At 43.5% G+C, this 12,187-nt stretch overlaps 1 protein-coding gene across 1 annotated transcript in view; it reads right to left on the reverse strand.

Annotated features, from left to right (window-relative positions):
• The window catches only part of odad2 (outer dynein arm docking complex subunit 2), a 185,183-nt gene that overhangs the window by 118,855 nt on the left and 54,141 nt on the right, over positions 1 to 12,187 (reverse strand). Inside the window, exons 4-5 of the mRNA XM_047568767.1 lie at positions 8,156 to 8,233; positions 36 to 116 (exon numbers count right to left, since the gene is read on the reverse strand). Coding sequence (XP_047424723.1) covers positions 36 to 116; positions 8,156 to 8,233 — 159 coding nt within the window. The remainder of the gene's footprint in view (positions 1 to 35; positions 117 to 8,155; positions 8,234 to 12,187) is intronic.

The following is a 12,187-nucleotide window of genomic DNA, read 5'->3' on the forward strand; positions in this document are numbered from 1 at the left end:
TCAATACTGTAAAAGAAGAAAAGGAACCAACTCACCTTAACATAGGGTTTTTCCAGTATTTTCAGCAGTTCTTGGATTTCTCCATTGCTCGATTTCCCTTCCAGTTCCTTGGACAACTAAACAGAGGAAGAACACAGAACACTTACACAAAAGCATTCACAAAGGAATGAGCTATTAACAATGCTGATAGGGATAGTTGATTCTTTTTTTAAGGAATGACCTGATAAAAGCTTTAGCTGGATTTATACTTCAGGAAAGAGGTCACCGGCAGTTCTGCCATAAATACTACTGGAATCGGTTTGATTTATAATGATTCATAGTTCAGCCTTGTCTCATTGCATGCATTGATAGAAAGCAACAGTCATGCCAAGCAGAGGGTCTGCACTGAAGGCGTCTTTGCCAATTTTTTTTTTTTTTTTGGGAAAGGAGAGGATATGTATGTTTTTGTATCTTTTCATGATGTATTCAGTCTCAGTAATCCCAGCAATGCTGCCTCTCTTTATCTTTCCCTGCGTAGATTAGTCCTGCAAGCACAGTGATCAAACAGCCACAGCTGCCAGGAGTTCATCGAGACGTCTAATTCATATTTCTTCTAGCTTCACCTAACTTGACTCAAACTGTGGTTAGTCTACATGAGGCCACGGTGGAAGCAAGCAACTACAGAAATTCAATCCTTTTAGAATGCAAACCACTCTTTTTTTCACTACTCTGGGCAGTTCACTGAATGGGCATAACATGAATGCCAGGTCAGGAAGTTTCAAAGGAAAACAGTGAATTGTCACAAGATGGTCAATGTCATTTACTTCTTCTGTCAGTGGTTTTAAAGTTGTGGCTAATCTGTGTATTGTGAATTGTCAACAGAAGAGAGAGATCTAATAAAAAACAACAATAACAAAAAAACGCCCAGACTGTCCCATTATTATTGTCATCATGAGAAATTTTGCAGAGACCCCCGGTTTAAAGGCACACATAAATACGTGGACATTAAAATAACACTTATGAATAGAAAAAACACCCTTAAAGTAAAAAAATATGGACAAGAAAAGGTAAATATTCTAACAATGAACATAAAGTGCAGCTTAGTGCAAGTCTATGAAATGTTATGAGTGTGCAATTGTCCTTTTGTAAAAGGTTATTGACTGTGGTTTATCGTTCCAGGAAAGCTGATACTCTCTTAAACTAGGTACCCCTCAGTGGGAGGCTGGGTCACACTTTGTCACGGGACCTTCTGATTAAATTTACCGTTTGTCCAGATCGTTTTCCAAGGAGAAACTCACGTAAGTAAAAGAAAAGAGTCGGTTCCACTTGGAAACAATGAGATGCGTTGAGAGCGTCCCGGAGCAGTGGGACTAAAGCTGGACTGTGCCTCGTGATGAATGTCTGGTAGCTGCGAGGCGAGTGACTCGGCTTCTAAAGCCCCGGGCCACGCTTCTCCGTCTGCGCTCTGATTTATGGACGTTCATGCTTCTCCTCCTGGACGTGGAGAGGAGCAGCGAGCCGTCCCACACGAAGATCTGTCCGTACAGAGGCTGCCTCGGGAGTTGGTGTCGTCTACACAAAGAGTGTATGAGGACTGGAAACATCTCAGCAGTCATGTCCTTTGCATTTGTGAGCATATACATCTTTAAATACTGTTTGCTTCACTACAGCTTGTTTTTAAAAAAGCATTATTTGAGGAATAATAACATGTGGAGCTAAAATGATTTATCAGAACCTACATTACATATAATTACAGTAGTTTATCAGCTTCATCAAGATTCATCACTGTGAACTGAATATGTGTGTTTTGGACGGTTGCAATCTCATAGCGTCAGTGACTTCAGTCCAAAGAATTAATCAGGATAATAACGGTTTGATTTAATGAAGAACTTTTTAGTTACAGCCCTAGTGAATAGAAAACCTCGAGGAGATCTGGATAAATGTTCTATTCAGCATAAATAAAGGTCAGTTTTTATTTAAAACAACATATAAAACTCATGTAAACTGTTTTGGACTTGGCTTTCCTGGCTTTACAGGGTCAAAATCAGATAAATAACCGAGGACTTGAACATTAAAAGGGAGAAGCAAGAAACAAGTTGGTTTAAAAACAACAACTAAGAATTATTAGAATCATAAATCCTGAAAAGAAGGAGCAGCTGGCGGCGTTCGCAGAAGAAGCCTGGAGCTCCTACACCTTTGGAGGTTAGCCTTCATGTCAGTATTTTTAAAGCTGAGCAGATCTGACAATGACTTATCTAGTCTGGTATTCTAGTTTTCTACATCAAAACATGACATAAACCTAAAGTAGTATCCCCACATCAGATTTTCTTTATAAGAACTGTGACCAAGAGTGGGACATCCTGCAGTTGAAAGTTAAAAGTTGAGGACTCATAACGCGGATTATTTCATCTTACAGCTACAGGAATGAATGTTAGATTTAATTACTTTATTATATTTTAATTTTGCTTCTCTGCATTGTATTATACCACTACTTCTATGGCCCTGTTTGTTTTGCAGATTAAGGGTCTTAGTATAAACTAGATTTTGAACCTTGCACACATCTGTAATTTTAGTGCAAAGAACAAAGAATTATTGGTTGACTTAACATCTTAAAGAAAAGCCGTTATACAAGGATAAATGATTGAGAGAGAGAAGACTAAAGCTACATTGCTGATGCTGAATGAAAAGCACTGATTGACTTAACGAGAAGCAGTGTAGCGAAGAAGCGTGAAGAGAGGCATGGATCATTTCTGTGGCTGCGCTGTCGTCACCTAACAGATAAGCCGAACTGGGAAGCCTCCCCCCAAAATCGGGGTGTACTCCTTGGTCAGATGATGACAGAGCTTGGGAGGAGAAAAAAAAATAGAGTTTGTTTGACGAACGACCCCCGTGGTGCGGGAATAAGGCAACCGAGGTGAGGCGGGGGTAAAAGCAGGGGGGCTAAAGAGGTTAAGGCTGGGGTAAGGTAGGATGCTATGTCACTTTATCCACTGGAAGACAGGAACATGTGCTTTTGGTGGAGGGGGTGTGGGGGTCTTTTCATTATTTCCATTAGTTTTTGACCCCCCTCCCCCTCACAAGGGAACGCGGGCCATGCTAATGAATAGCCGCAGTGGTCAAGGTTACTCTTGGTGAACCTCATTCAACCTTTCATTACTTCACTTCATCAAAAAGCACACAAAAAAAGAAGAATTAGAAAAAAAGTAAGCTGAGAAGAAGGGTGACAAGAATGTCAAAAAAAATGGGAGGAAGAATGGAAAACGAGAGAAAGATTGAGATGGAGGGGAATTGAGGTCAACGTCTTTAGTGAGGGAACATCTCCAGCTCTGATATAGCACCATCTGTCATCTCAACGCCACGACGCTTCCAGCGAGAAAAAAAAAAAAAAGAAAAGACAGAACTGTACATTTCCAGTCTCCCCATATTGTCCCATTAAAGCTCCCTGTCCCATAACTCAGCATGGAGGACAGATGGGTCATGTTTGACAACACATTCTGCCGTCTACCTTCATGCTTCCCCGCTGGATTCACATTTTCCATCCTCAGACCTTCATAGACAGCGAGGGGAGGGGGGCCAGGAGAATGATGCTGGCCTCCTCTGAGACTGTGTGTATTTCATTTGCTAAATGTCATGGCAGGCGCTGCAGTGTTTAGATAAGTTTGATCCCTGCATGTCAGTTTATAGCTCTCCCTTGACCCTGAACAGCTGAGGGCTCACTGCTTTGATTTAAAGCTGCCGATACATCAAGCAGGCCTTACTTTAAAAAAAAAAAAAAAAAAAAAAAAAAAGTATTGCAACTGCTAACCTTTTATTTTTAAGAATCGGATCTGGGCCAGGCAGCGTCATTTATTTTATACGATGAATAAAATGCACTTTGGCTTGACATGTGGTGTAACTGATCAATAACACACCGGACCACTAGAGTGAGCATGCTGATTAAATTTTACACAGTCATGCACAGAGATGTTTCCCTATTATTATATTTTATAGGTTTCAATAAAGGACCCAAACATTGGCTTTCACACTCTTAGAATAAAAAAAAAGACCTTTTCTAATGCAAAAAAAAAAATTGACTGAGAAGACGCAAAAGTTTTAAGTGGTTTATTTAATCCAAGTGTATTAATAATGGGGTCATTCTTTTGTATCGTTCTTTAACCAGATACACTGACTTAAAAGCAGTTGTATTTATAGCTTAAGCTTTCTGAAACTGACAGGTATTTTGTGGAGTAACTACTTACATGAAATACCGTCATGTGATTAAAATTAAAATACCTCTAATGTATAAATCTGTTAACGTTGCTAATCAAAACGCTGGGAACGTTAGGGGGTTATATTACCATTACACAATATTAAAATTCAGTTCCAGTCAGACAAGAACGAATAAAACGATGGAAAGGTTTAATGTTTATATCCTTTCCTCATTGTCTCAAAGAGTTATCTCAAAATACAATTGCGTTGTTATATATCAAATGACATATAGTAAAATAATTAAGTGCTTAGTTTAGTCTTTAAAATGTAAAATAATGCTGCGGCACAATTTCCTAAAACACAAGTTAAGGTCTTAAGTTTGCTTGTTTGGCATTTCTAGCAGCAGAAACGAATATTCAGCTTTCAGAACAGTTGCCAATTACAGCTCCATAAATTACTGTAGCAGATCAACTGATGGTTTCAGCTGCAGATAGAAACTGATCAGCCACAACATTAAAACCACTGACAGGAGAAAAAAATCACTTTGACCCTCTTGTGAAAATCTTATGAATTTAAATAATTATTGGTTGTCAGTTATCACAGCAGTCTACTCAATAATTGAGTTTTAAATCACTTAATCACTGTTACCCAATGTCATATTCTGATGGTACTTGGTTGGTTGATGCTAAGTTTTATCAATATGTTGATTTATTACTTTCCAGCATTTAGTAAAAACCAGAGCCACTCCAAGCACTGGCTGTTTGCAGACCAGTGCTCTCTGAGGGCACCCAGTGGTCCGTCCAAGTAAGAACAGGGTATGAAGATGATGGGAAGCTGGCCAGAGGAGAAAAAGTTTCTTTAAGAGGAGGAGGATACGAGTCAGACACCGTGATATTCAGTCAGAGTTCAAGTGATGGACACTGATATGGAAGAAGGGCTGAGATTCAACCTGCCGTTGATGTGGTGTGTCTAGCTTTCAACAGGATTGATGGAGTCTGATTGGATGGACAGATTGGAACATTGCACTGAAGTGGGTCATGTGTGTGCGGCTGATTTGCCCCTTTTGATTTATGCAGTGTGGTATTTTACATTCCACTCTGAGGCAAGAGCGCTTCTATTTCAGTCTTGATGAGGGCTAAAGGGCGACCGAGTGCGCAGTAATGATTGTGTCAGTACATTCATAAAAGTGTGTGTGTGCAGTCACCGACCACCGACGCGTCTCTGTACGTATGTAATACGGCACCCGCTCGCGGAGCCCAGTATTGATCGTGTTTCAGACGGCACTGGCGGCGCAGTAGTTTGCTTGTGCAGTGGCAGTCACCTGCTGTGCGTTCTAGACGGTGCAGCCGGGGGCCAGACGGGGGTTAAAGTGTCATTTAATGTTAGCCAATAAATTAAGCCTCCATTACCCGAAACCCAAGCCTCAAATGAATTTCATCTAACTGTAGGTCTCTCCTGCTGCACCTCAGTCCTCACTCCACCACTTCAAATAGCGCTCATTTGGAGCGGTGACACGGATGAAAATCAATCTGCTTTGAAAATACACTGGAGCGCTTTTTTTTTTTTTTCGACTTGCCAAAGAAAGGGGGGACGTGGGATTGTGGTGTGCTCGGAGATGCTTTGATACACCATCTCTGGGCTTTATCCCGATACCTGATAATCCCGCGGAGACGCTTTGCGGGGCATTTAACAGGAAGCGTACATTTGAAAGTCTGTAATTTGAAAGAAAAAATAAAAAATGAGAAGGAAAATATGAAAAAAAAAGAGAAAAAAGAGAGATGGTAGTTGGGGAGGGTCTTTGTGAACAGTCTGTGGACTCTTGCCACGACCTGGGAAGACGGAGCAAAGGCTTATGAGAAGTGATGATTCGCACTTCTTCTCAAATCTTGTGGATTTCTTGTCCTGGTGTTATCTGGCGTCCTTTGCCAGCACTAACAGCAGGGTAGCACAAACACGCAGAAGGAAGAAGGAGCTATAAAAATTTATTTTTGAGAATATTACAGATTCAGGATCAGCCACCCTGGTTTGGTTAAGGGTCCAGGGTGGTTTCGGACTTCTGTCGACTCCGGAGGATGGAGCTCTGGGGCTCCTCCTTAAGGTCAGGAAAACCACTCTGTACCGCAACATGGCTTTTCTTTCAAGACGCACTCAGGACACGCTAGACCTCTGTCCTCCTCCTTCTCTACCCCGACTGACTGTAAGACTCTCAGCCCCTTGCCTCAGTACTAATTAGGATGATGTATGGCTGTGGGCTCTTTAGAAGGAGTGGAGTAGACGGGGGCACTTTGATTACAATAAACAGAGCTGTGGATTTCAAACAAAACCACACACCAGTAAAAGTGCCCCCCCCCTCCCTCCCCCTTCTCCTTCTCCGTTCACCATGCCAGCCTGGTCCTTGGGTTTACACAGGTGTGTGTGTGCGCACATGTGGATGTGAGCAGAGGCGCTAGCCTGCCTATACGCACATGTGGCGTTTAATAAATATTGCAGATGAACAACACGGTAACAAATGTCAGGACGCTGGACATTTAGTTAATAAATCAAACTAAATATCTTTCACAGCTTGAACGAGAGCGGCGAGGCCAATGGAAGAAAGTCCTCATCGGTGGTCCTGCTGGCAAGCGTTCGTGTAACGGATTCTTAACAGGTTAACTAATGAGGAGAGGCCGCACGCAATAGGTGATGCTGCTTCGACGCTTCCTCTCTCTGAAGCTGTTTGGTCTTCTGCTGACCTCAGTTGTTCGTCTGTCGAAAGGATCTGTCATAGCTTGCCCATCTGTCTTCAGCTTTTCTCTGATTGAGTCCAATTTTGGCCTGAGGGGAAATGATCAGTGTATCTTTGCAGAGCTGGATTTCCGATTTCGTGGTGTATGGCTAGACGTTTGGGCAGAGACCAAACGGCAGGGTAGGCGGTGAGTGCAGAGTGGGGATGTTGTATAGTGCTATTGTGACTGTGATTCAAGAAAACCAAACTGAAAGAAGGACAGTGCAAGGGTAAGACGTAAGAGTGTAAACACTGTGAAGGCTACTACACAATATTGTGAGAGTATTCAATTATACGATGTTGCCACATTCCGTATTTGTCAAGTCTATTCAATATCACGCAATTGTACTGGAAGGCGGACTACCAGCTTACATGTGGTCTCTCTCTCGACGCAAGCACAACCATCATGTTTTCTTTGGTTTCAACCACAAACAGCACACACATGCGATGCGAGTCTTGCTAAGTGACTAAATTAAGGAAGACCTGAATGAATGTGTGGATAAAAATGTGACAATGATCTGAGTTGTAAAAAAGGCCCTAACCCGAATGAGCTATGTAAAGGAAGTACATTTAACCAGCATGTTGCATGATCAACGCCCATGCCTCCAATGGCTCCACAAACTTGTGCATTTTATTTTTAGAGGAGAAACTGGAACCTATCAAATGGTTTTTCTCATTCATTTGTAGGGCTGAGTTAAAAAAAAAAAAAACAACAATTTTGTGATTGAAATTGATCTGGATTTGAAAATCCCAATATCGATTCATAAAATCTTCGGACTTATTTTTTGAATGCACGCCATTCCTTACATCCTCTCGTTTGAAACCCTGCTGCGGTCTGGCAAGACTTCTCGTGCAGAAGCGCATTAAGACTTCTAACAAGAGTCAGTCGCAATGAGATCAGTCAGCATGTGAGGAAGATCCAAAACATGACAAGCTACTATATGAGCAGCGTCAGGCCTGAGAGCTGATTGGATTTAAAAGGGATGACGACAGAGAAGGGCTGTGTGAAAGACATGCAAGTTCCTTTTGTGAAACTAGAGGGAAAGTATTGTGCAAATGATACAAATTTCAGGACCCACTCAGCTGAAGCATGAAGTTGATATCAAATCAAATCAGGAAGTCGGTAGCGAGACCGGGGAAAAATCATCTGTCAGGCATCAGCTAGAGCAACCAAATAGAAAGAGACCTCCCTTCCAAAAAGAAAAGTAAGTAAAAACTGCTTACTTGATGTGCCAGAGCAGCGGCGCTGTCCAGGACGGCGACAGGTTTGCTCTCTTCATAGTGCTGCAGCCGTTCATGGATCTGAAAGGACAGATTGTGTTCGTTAGTAAGTGAGAGAAAGAGAGAGAGAAGAGGAAGGGGATCAAACACTGGGCTGCAAAAGGCCACGACACGGCCTCTTTGACCAAACACACATGTATGAAAACACGTAGAGCCTCCATCCACAACGTCTCGCGCACACAGGAACACTCACACTGGATCAAAACAACATGCACTTTCAAACAGCTCCTCTACTCCCTCGGCCGGCTGCAACAGAAGGCTTCTAAGTGTTTCAGTTAGCGTAGTCACTGTACAAACAATCTAGTTTTCCACCGTGCATTCGATACGCCCTAGCGGCCTGCTGAGGATTCCAAATCATTTCAGCAGTCTGGTTAAGTTGGCTAAACATTTCCTTATCAGCTTCAACGACTGCAACTGCACATTGTTGAGAGACAAAGCTGCACCTCTGGAGAGTTTACTAAAATGGAAAGTACGGCCGACTCGCTGCCTTAACGTTTATTCATTTTCACACACAGAAAACACTTCATCACTCAAAAAGTAATATGTCACAGGCGCACAAAAACACACACACAAAAACACTACGCTGTGCCGTTTGTGATTTAAGAGCAGCTGTGCAGGAATGCGTTGACAGTACACAGGCTGCTGTCACGTTCCATCACCGAACAGACAGGGACGACTATCATCCCAGCGGCAGCTCCTGAGTCTCTGTCGTCAGCCCGGCATGGTGAAGGGGAGCGGGGCCACGGGGCTGACTGATAACTGGGCCCTGGGCCTGGTGCTTCCAGCTGGATGTCCTAGAAAGCATTCCAGCACCATGGTGGAGCAGAAGGCTCCCTGGCTGGGCCAACCGGGGCCTGAAGGGGCCAAATCCACATATGTGCGAGCGCACACAGAAACACACAGATGGAGCAAGTGACAACCTGCGACAGAGAAGCACTCAGCGGGACAGGAAGAGACAAGAAAAGCAGTTTGCTGTCGTACCGTGAGCAGCTACAGATGCCACGTGCAATTAAAACATCTGCTCTGACAGTTTTTTTTTTTTCTTTTACTCTTCGCTACACAAATAATGTTTCTTTATACAGCTACAGCATTCCACAGTAGCAGCACTGTAAATACTGGGGATGTTAGCTGGAGTGAGCTGCTGCGAGGTGACACAATCACAGCGGATGGGGAGATGCCTCTGCAGTTTTTTTGCTTTTCGTTCTGGCGCTCGGCTAGAAATTTTGGAAGAACATGATCCGATTAGTGACAAGACAAGCAACACGTGTAGACGAGTTCATTTGGGTCTCTTCATGCCGTCATCTGTCTTTGATAACCACCAGAGAAAACAAATGTCCTGAAATCCAAAACATGATGTCATACACAACATCATCACGGAGTCAGTTTTACGGCTATTTCTGGTTGAATAAATGCAACACAACTAGGTGTGAAATGTCTTGGCAGATGTCTGCCCGTCACTATTCCAGTTTAACTCTTGGCCTTAAACAGCTACAACCACTTCAGCTGAACTTATGCACACAGTCTCCTGTGATAAATCACGGCCTTTTAGGGCCGTCTCGGCCAACAGAGGAGCCATGTTTCAAGGTCAGCTGAGAGGCTCAAATCCCTGTGTAAAGCCGACATTACTCGGCCATAAAACATGGTGCATTAGCCGTGTCGTGGAGGTAATCTGCTGAGGGCTTGAGGGAGAGAGGTGGTTGCTCAGCTCGGTTGTTGTACGCAAAAGACCTGTGACTGAAGGAGCCTAATAGGACAGCAGAGATGTGAAGCTACAATGGCCTGGAAAGGTGAAGGAATTCGCAAGAAAAAATTCTTGGATTGACACCGATCAGCCGCAACATTAAAACCACTGACAAGAGAAGTAAATAACATTAACAGCAACTCAATGTTCTGTTGGGAAACTTTTGGACCTGGCATTCATGTGGATGTTACTTAGACATGCAGCACCCACCTAGACCAGACCAGACACCCCCACCACATAGCAATGACACTCCTTGATGGCAGGAACAGCATTCATTACATCACAAACTGATCAAGTATCTGTGGGATACTCAGAAGACTCATGTCCATTCTCTGATGAGCCCCAACTGTTTTGGAGGCACAAGGGAGACCTACACACTATCAGGAAGATGGTCATAATGTTATGCCTGATTGGTGTAAGTTCTTGCACCTTATCCGTTTAATTCCACATAGCCACATCATATCTTAACTGTCACGCTACTCTTCATGAATGTCTCCACTACTCCACCCTCCTCAGTCTGCTCCTCTACAGTAGAAGGCCGTAAAAGGACAGACAGGCAGCTCCGGTTACTTCATCTGCCCTGATCATCTTTGTAAGAAAACAGATGAAATAAATGAGCGAGGTTGCCCAGCGTCTTCGGCGCTCCAACATACCACAGTCCTGGGGACATCTGCTTAGGTACTTGTTGCTCCACCACCTCCACTTACTTAGTTACTGTGGAATTTCTCCTCTGCTCGGCGAGCAAATGCGAGATTGAAATGCTTTTATTTACAGTTCAGGACACTGTCCAAGTGCCTGTCCATGACGCAGTAATGTGTTTTAAAGTCATTACCCGGCTTTTTGCATAGCGCGTTCTCTGTCCCCTCAGTGAGGCAGCAGAGCTGCTGCTGGCAAACAGAAAATGTGGCCTGGTGGAATTAAAAAAGAAAATAAAAGAAAAAAGAAAATAAAAGAAAAACAGTGAGAGACAGTGTGCGAGAGCCAAAGAGGGCTTAGCTCAAACCAGAGCGCAATCCAGGACATACAGCCGAATAAAAAACTGGGGATTTGAAGCTTCTCAGATGAGAAATGTAAGGCAGAAGATTCAAAAATAAAAATGCATAAATAATGGGAAAGAAAGCTCTAAGAAGTGGCGGCTAGTAGGATAAATTAATTACTGAATGAACACCTTCACTGAGAGCTGCAAAGGAGCAGTGTGTCCCGTCACCATGGAGGCCTCTCACTACGTCAGTGTTTGCTTCCAGAAATAGACTGTAGGCTTAAAATACACACAACACCACAGGTAAGAACTGATAGGAAACAAATTCCAATGCGGATGGACAGGAACAAAAAGCACAACATCCATCTTCATCTTTCTTTCAGATGAGGATCACTGCTTTGGTGGAGGGTCAGACGCCTCGGAGACCTTTTAAAGAACCATAAACAATGAAATTCAGTATTTCAAACTGCATGTGAAGCACACGCAGCAGTGAGGTGAACAATGACCAGCTCGAGCCCTGATTGTCAGGGTGGATATGTAGCCGAGGGAAAAAGCATGCATTACAAACAGTAATCCACAGCTTCTACAGCAAGTACCGTCTGGCGCAGACAAAGAGAGCAAAAGCCTGATGGATGGAGAGGTGTGCTGATGGAAGGAGAAAGAGAGGTCTGGAGATCACAGGGCTGGATAGTGTTTCTGTTCCCCGAGTCCTGCGAGGAGGCTCGAGGCCTCTGGTTATTGTCCTCTGCCCAGAAAACTTCACGTCGACCCGGTCAGGGCTCACTCTCTCTCTCGCACTCCTGTTCCTATATCCAGTATCAAGCTTCCAAACGGGTCCGATCTCTTGGTCTGATCCAGAACACCTTGTCAAGGCACCGTGGCCTGGTAGACTAGACCAAGTTAGGAGACGGGAAGGAGGGGGATTATAGACAGACGTGCAGGGTTGCGACTAGAATAGCTGTGAGATGATATGTTTGCTTAAGAAGCACAAGGAGTTGAGATTTGCTTTTTCTCCTGTCACAGTAGGTCACTTTACAGAGCTTTGGCTTCAGCTCGGTCATAATGGCAGCAGGTCCTGGACACTGTGAACAGTCTTGCAGATGACAGTACCAATCTACATCAGCTGAGGGTGCAATCCTGCTGAATTAAGGTTACACCGACAGATATTTGATTCAAACTAGTGTGAAGAAGCAGGTATTTACAGCATCTACATTAGCGGTTCTCACGACTGCAGCCCACGCAACTCTCTCATGAT

This window comes from Mugil cephalus, chromosome 18 (genome assembly GCF_022458985.1).
Source record: "Mugil cephalus isolate CIBA_MC_2020 chromosome 18, CIBA_Mcephalus_1.1, whole genome shotgun sequence".
Taxonomy (NCBI): domain Eukaryota; kingdom Metazoa; phylum Chordata; class Actinopteri; order Mugiliformes; family Mugilidae; genus Mugil; species Mugil cephalus.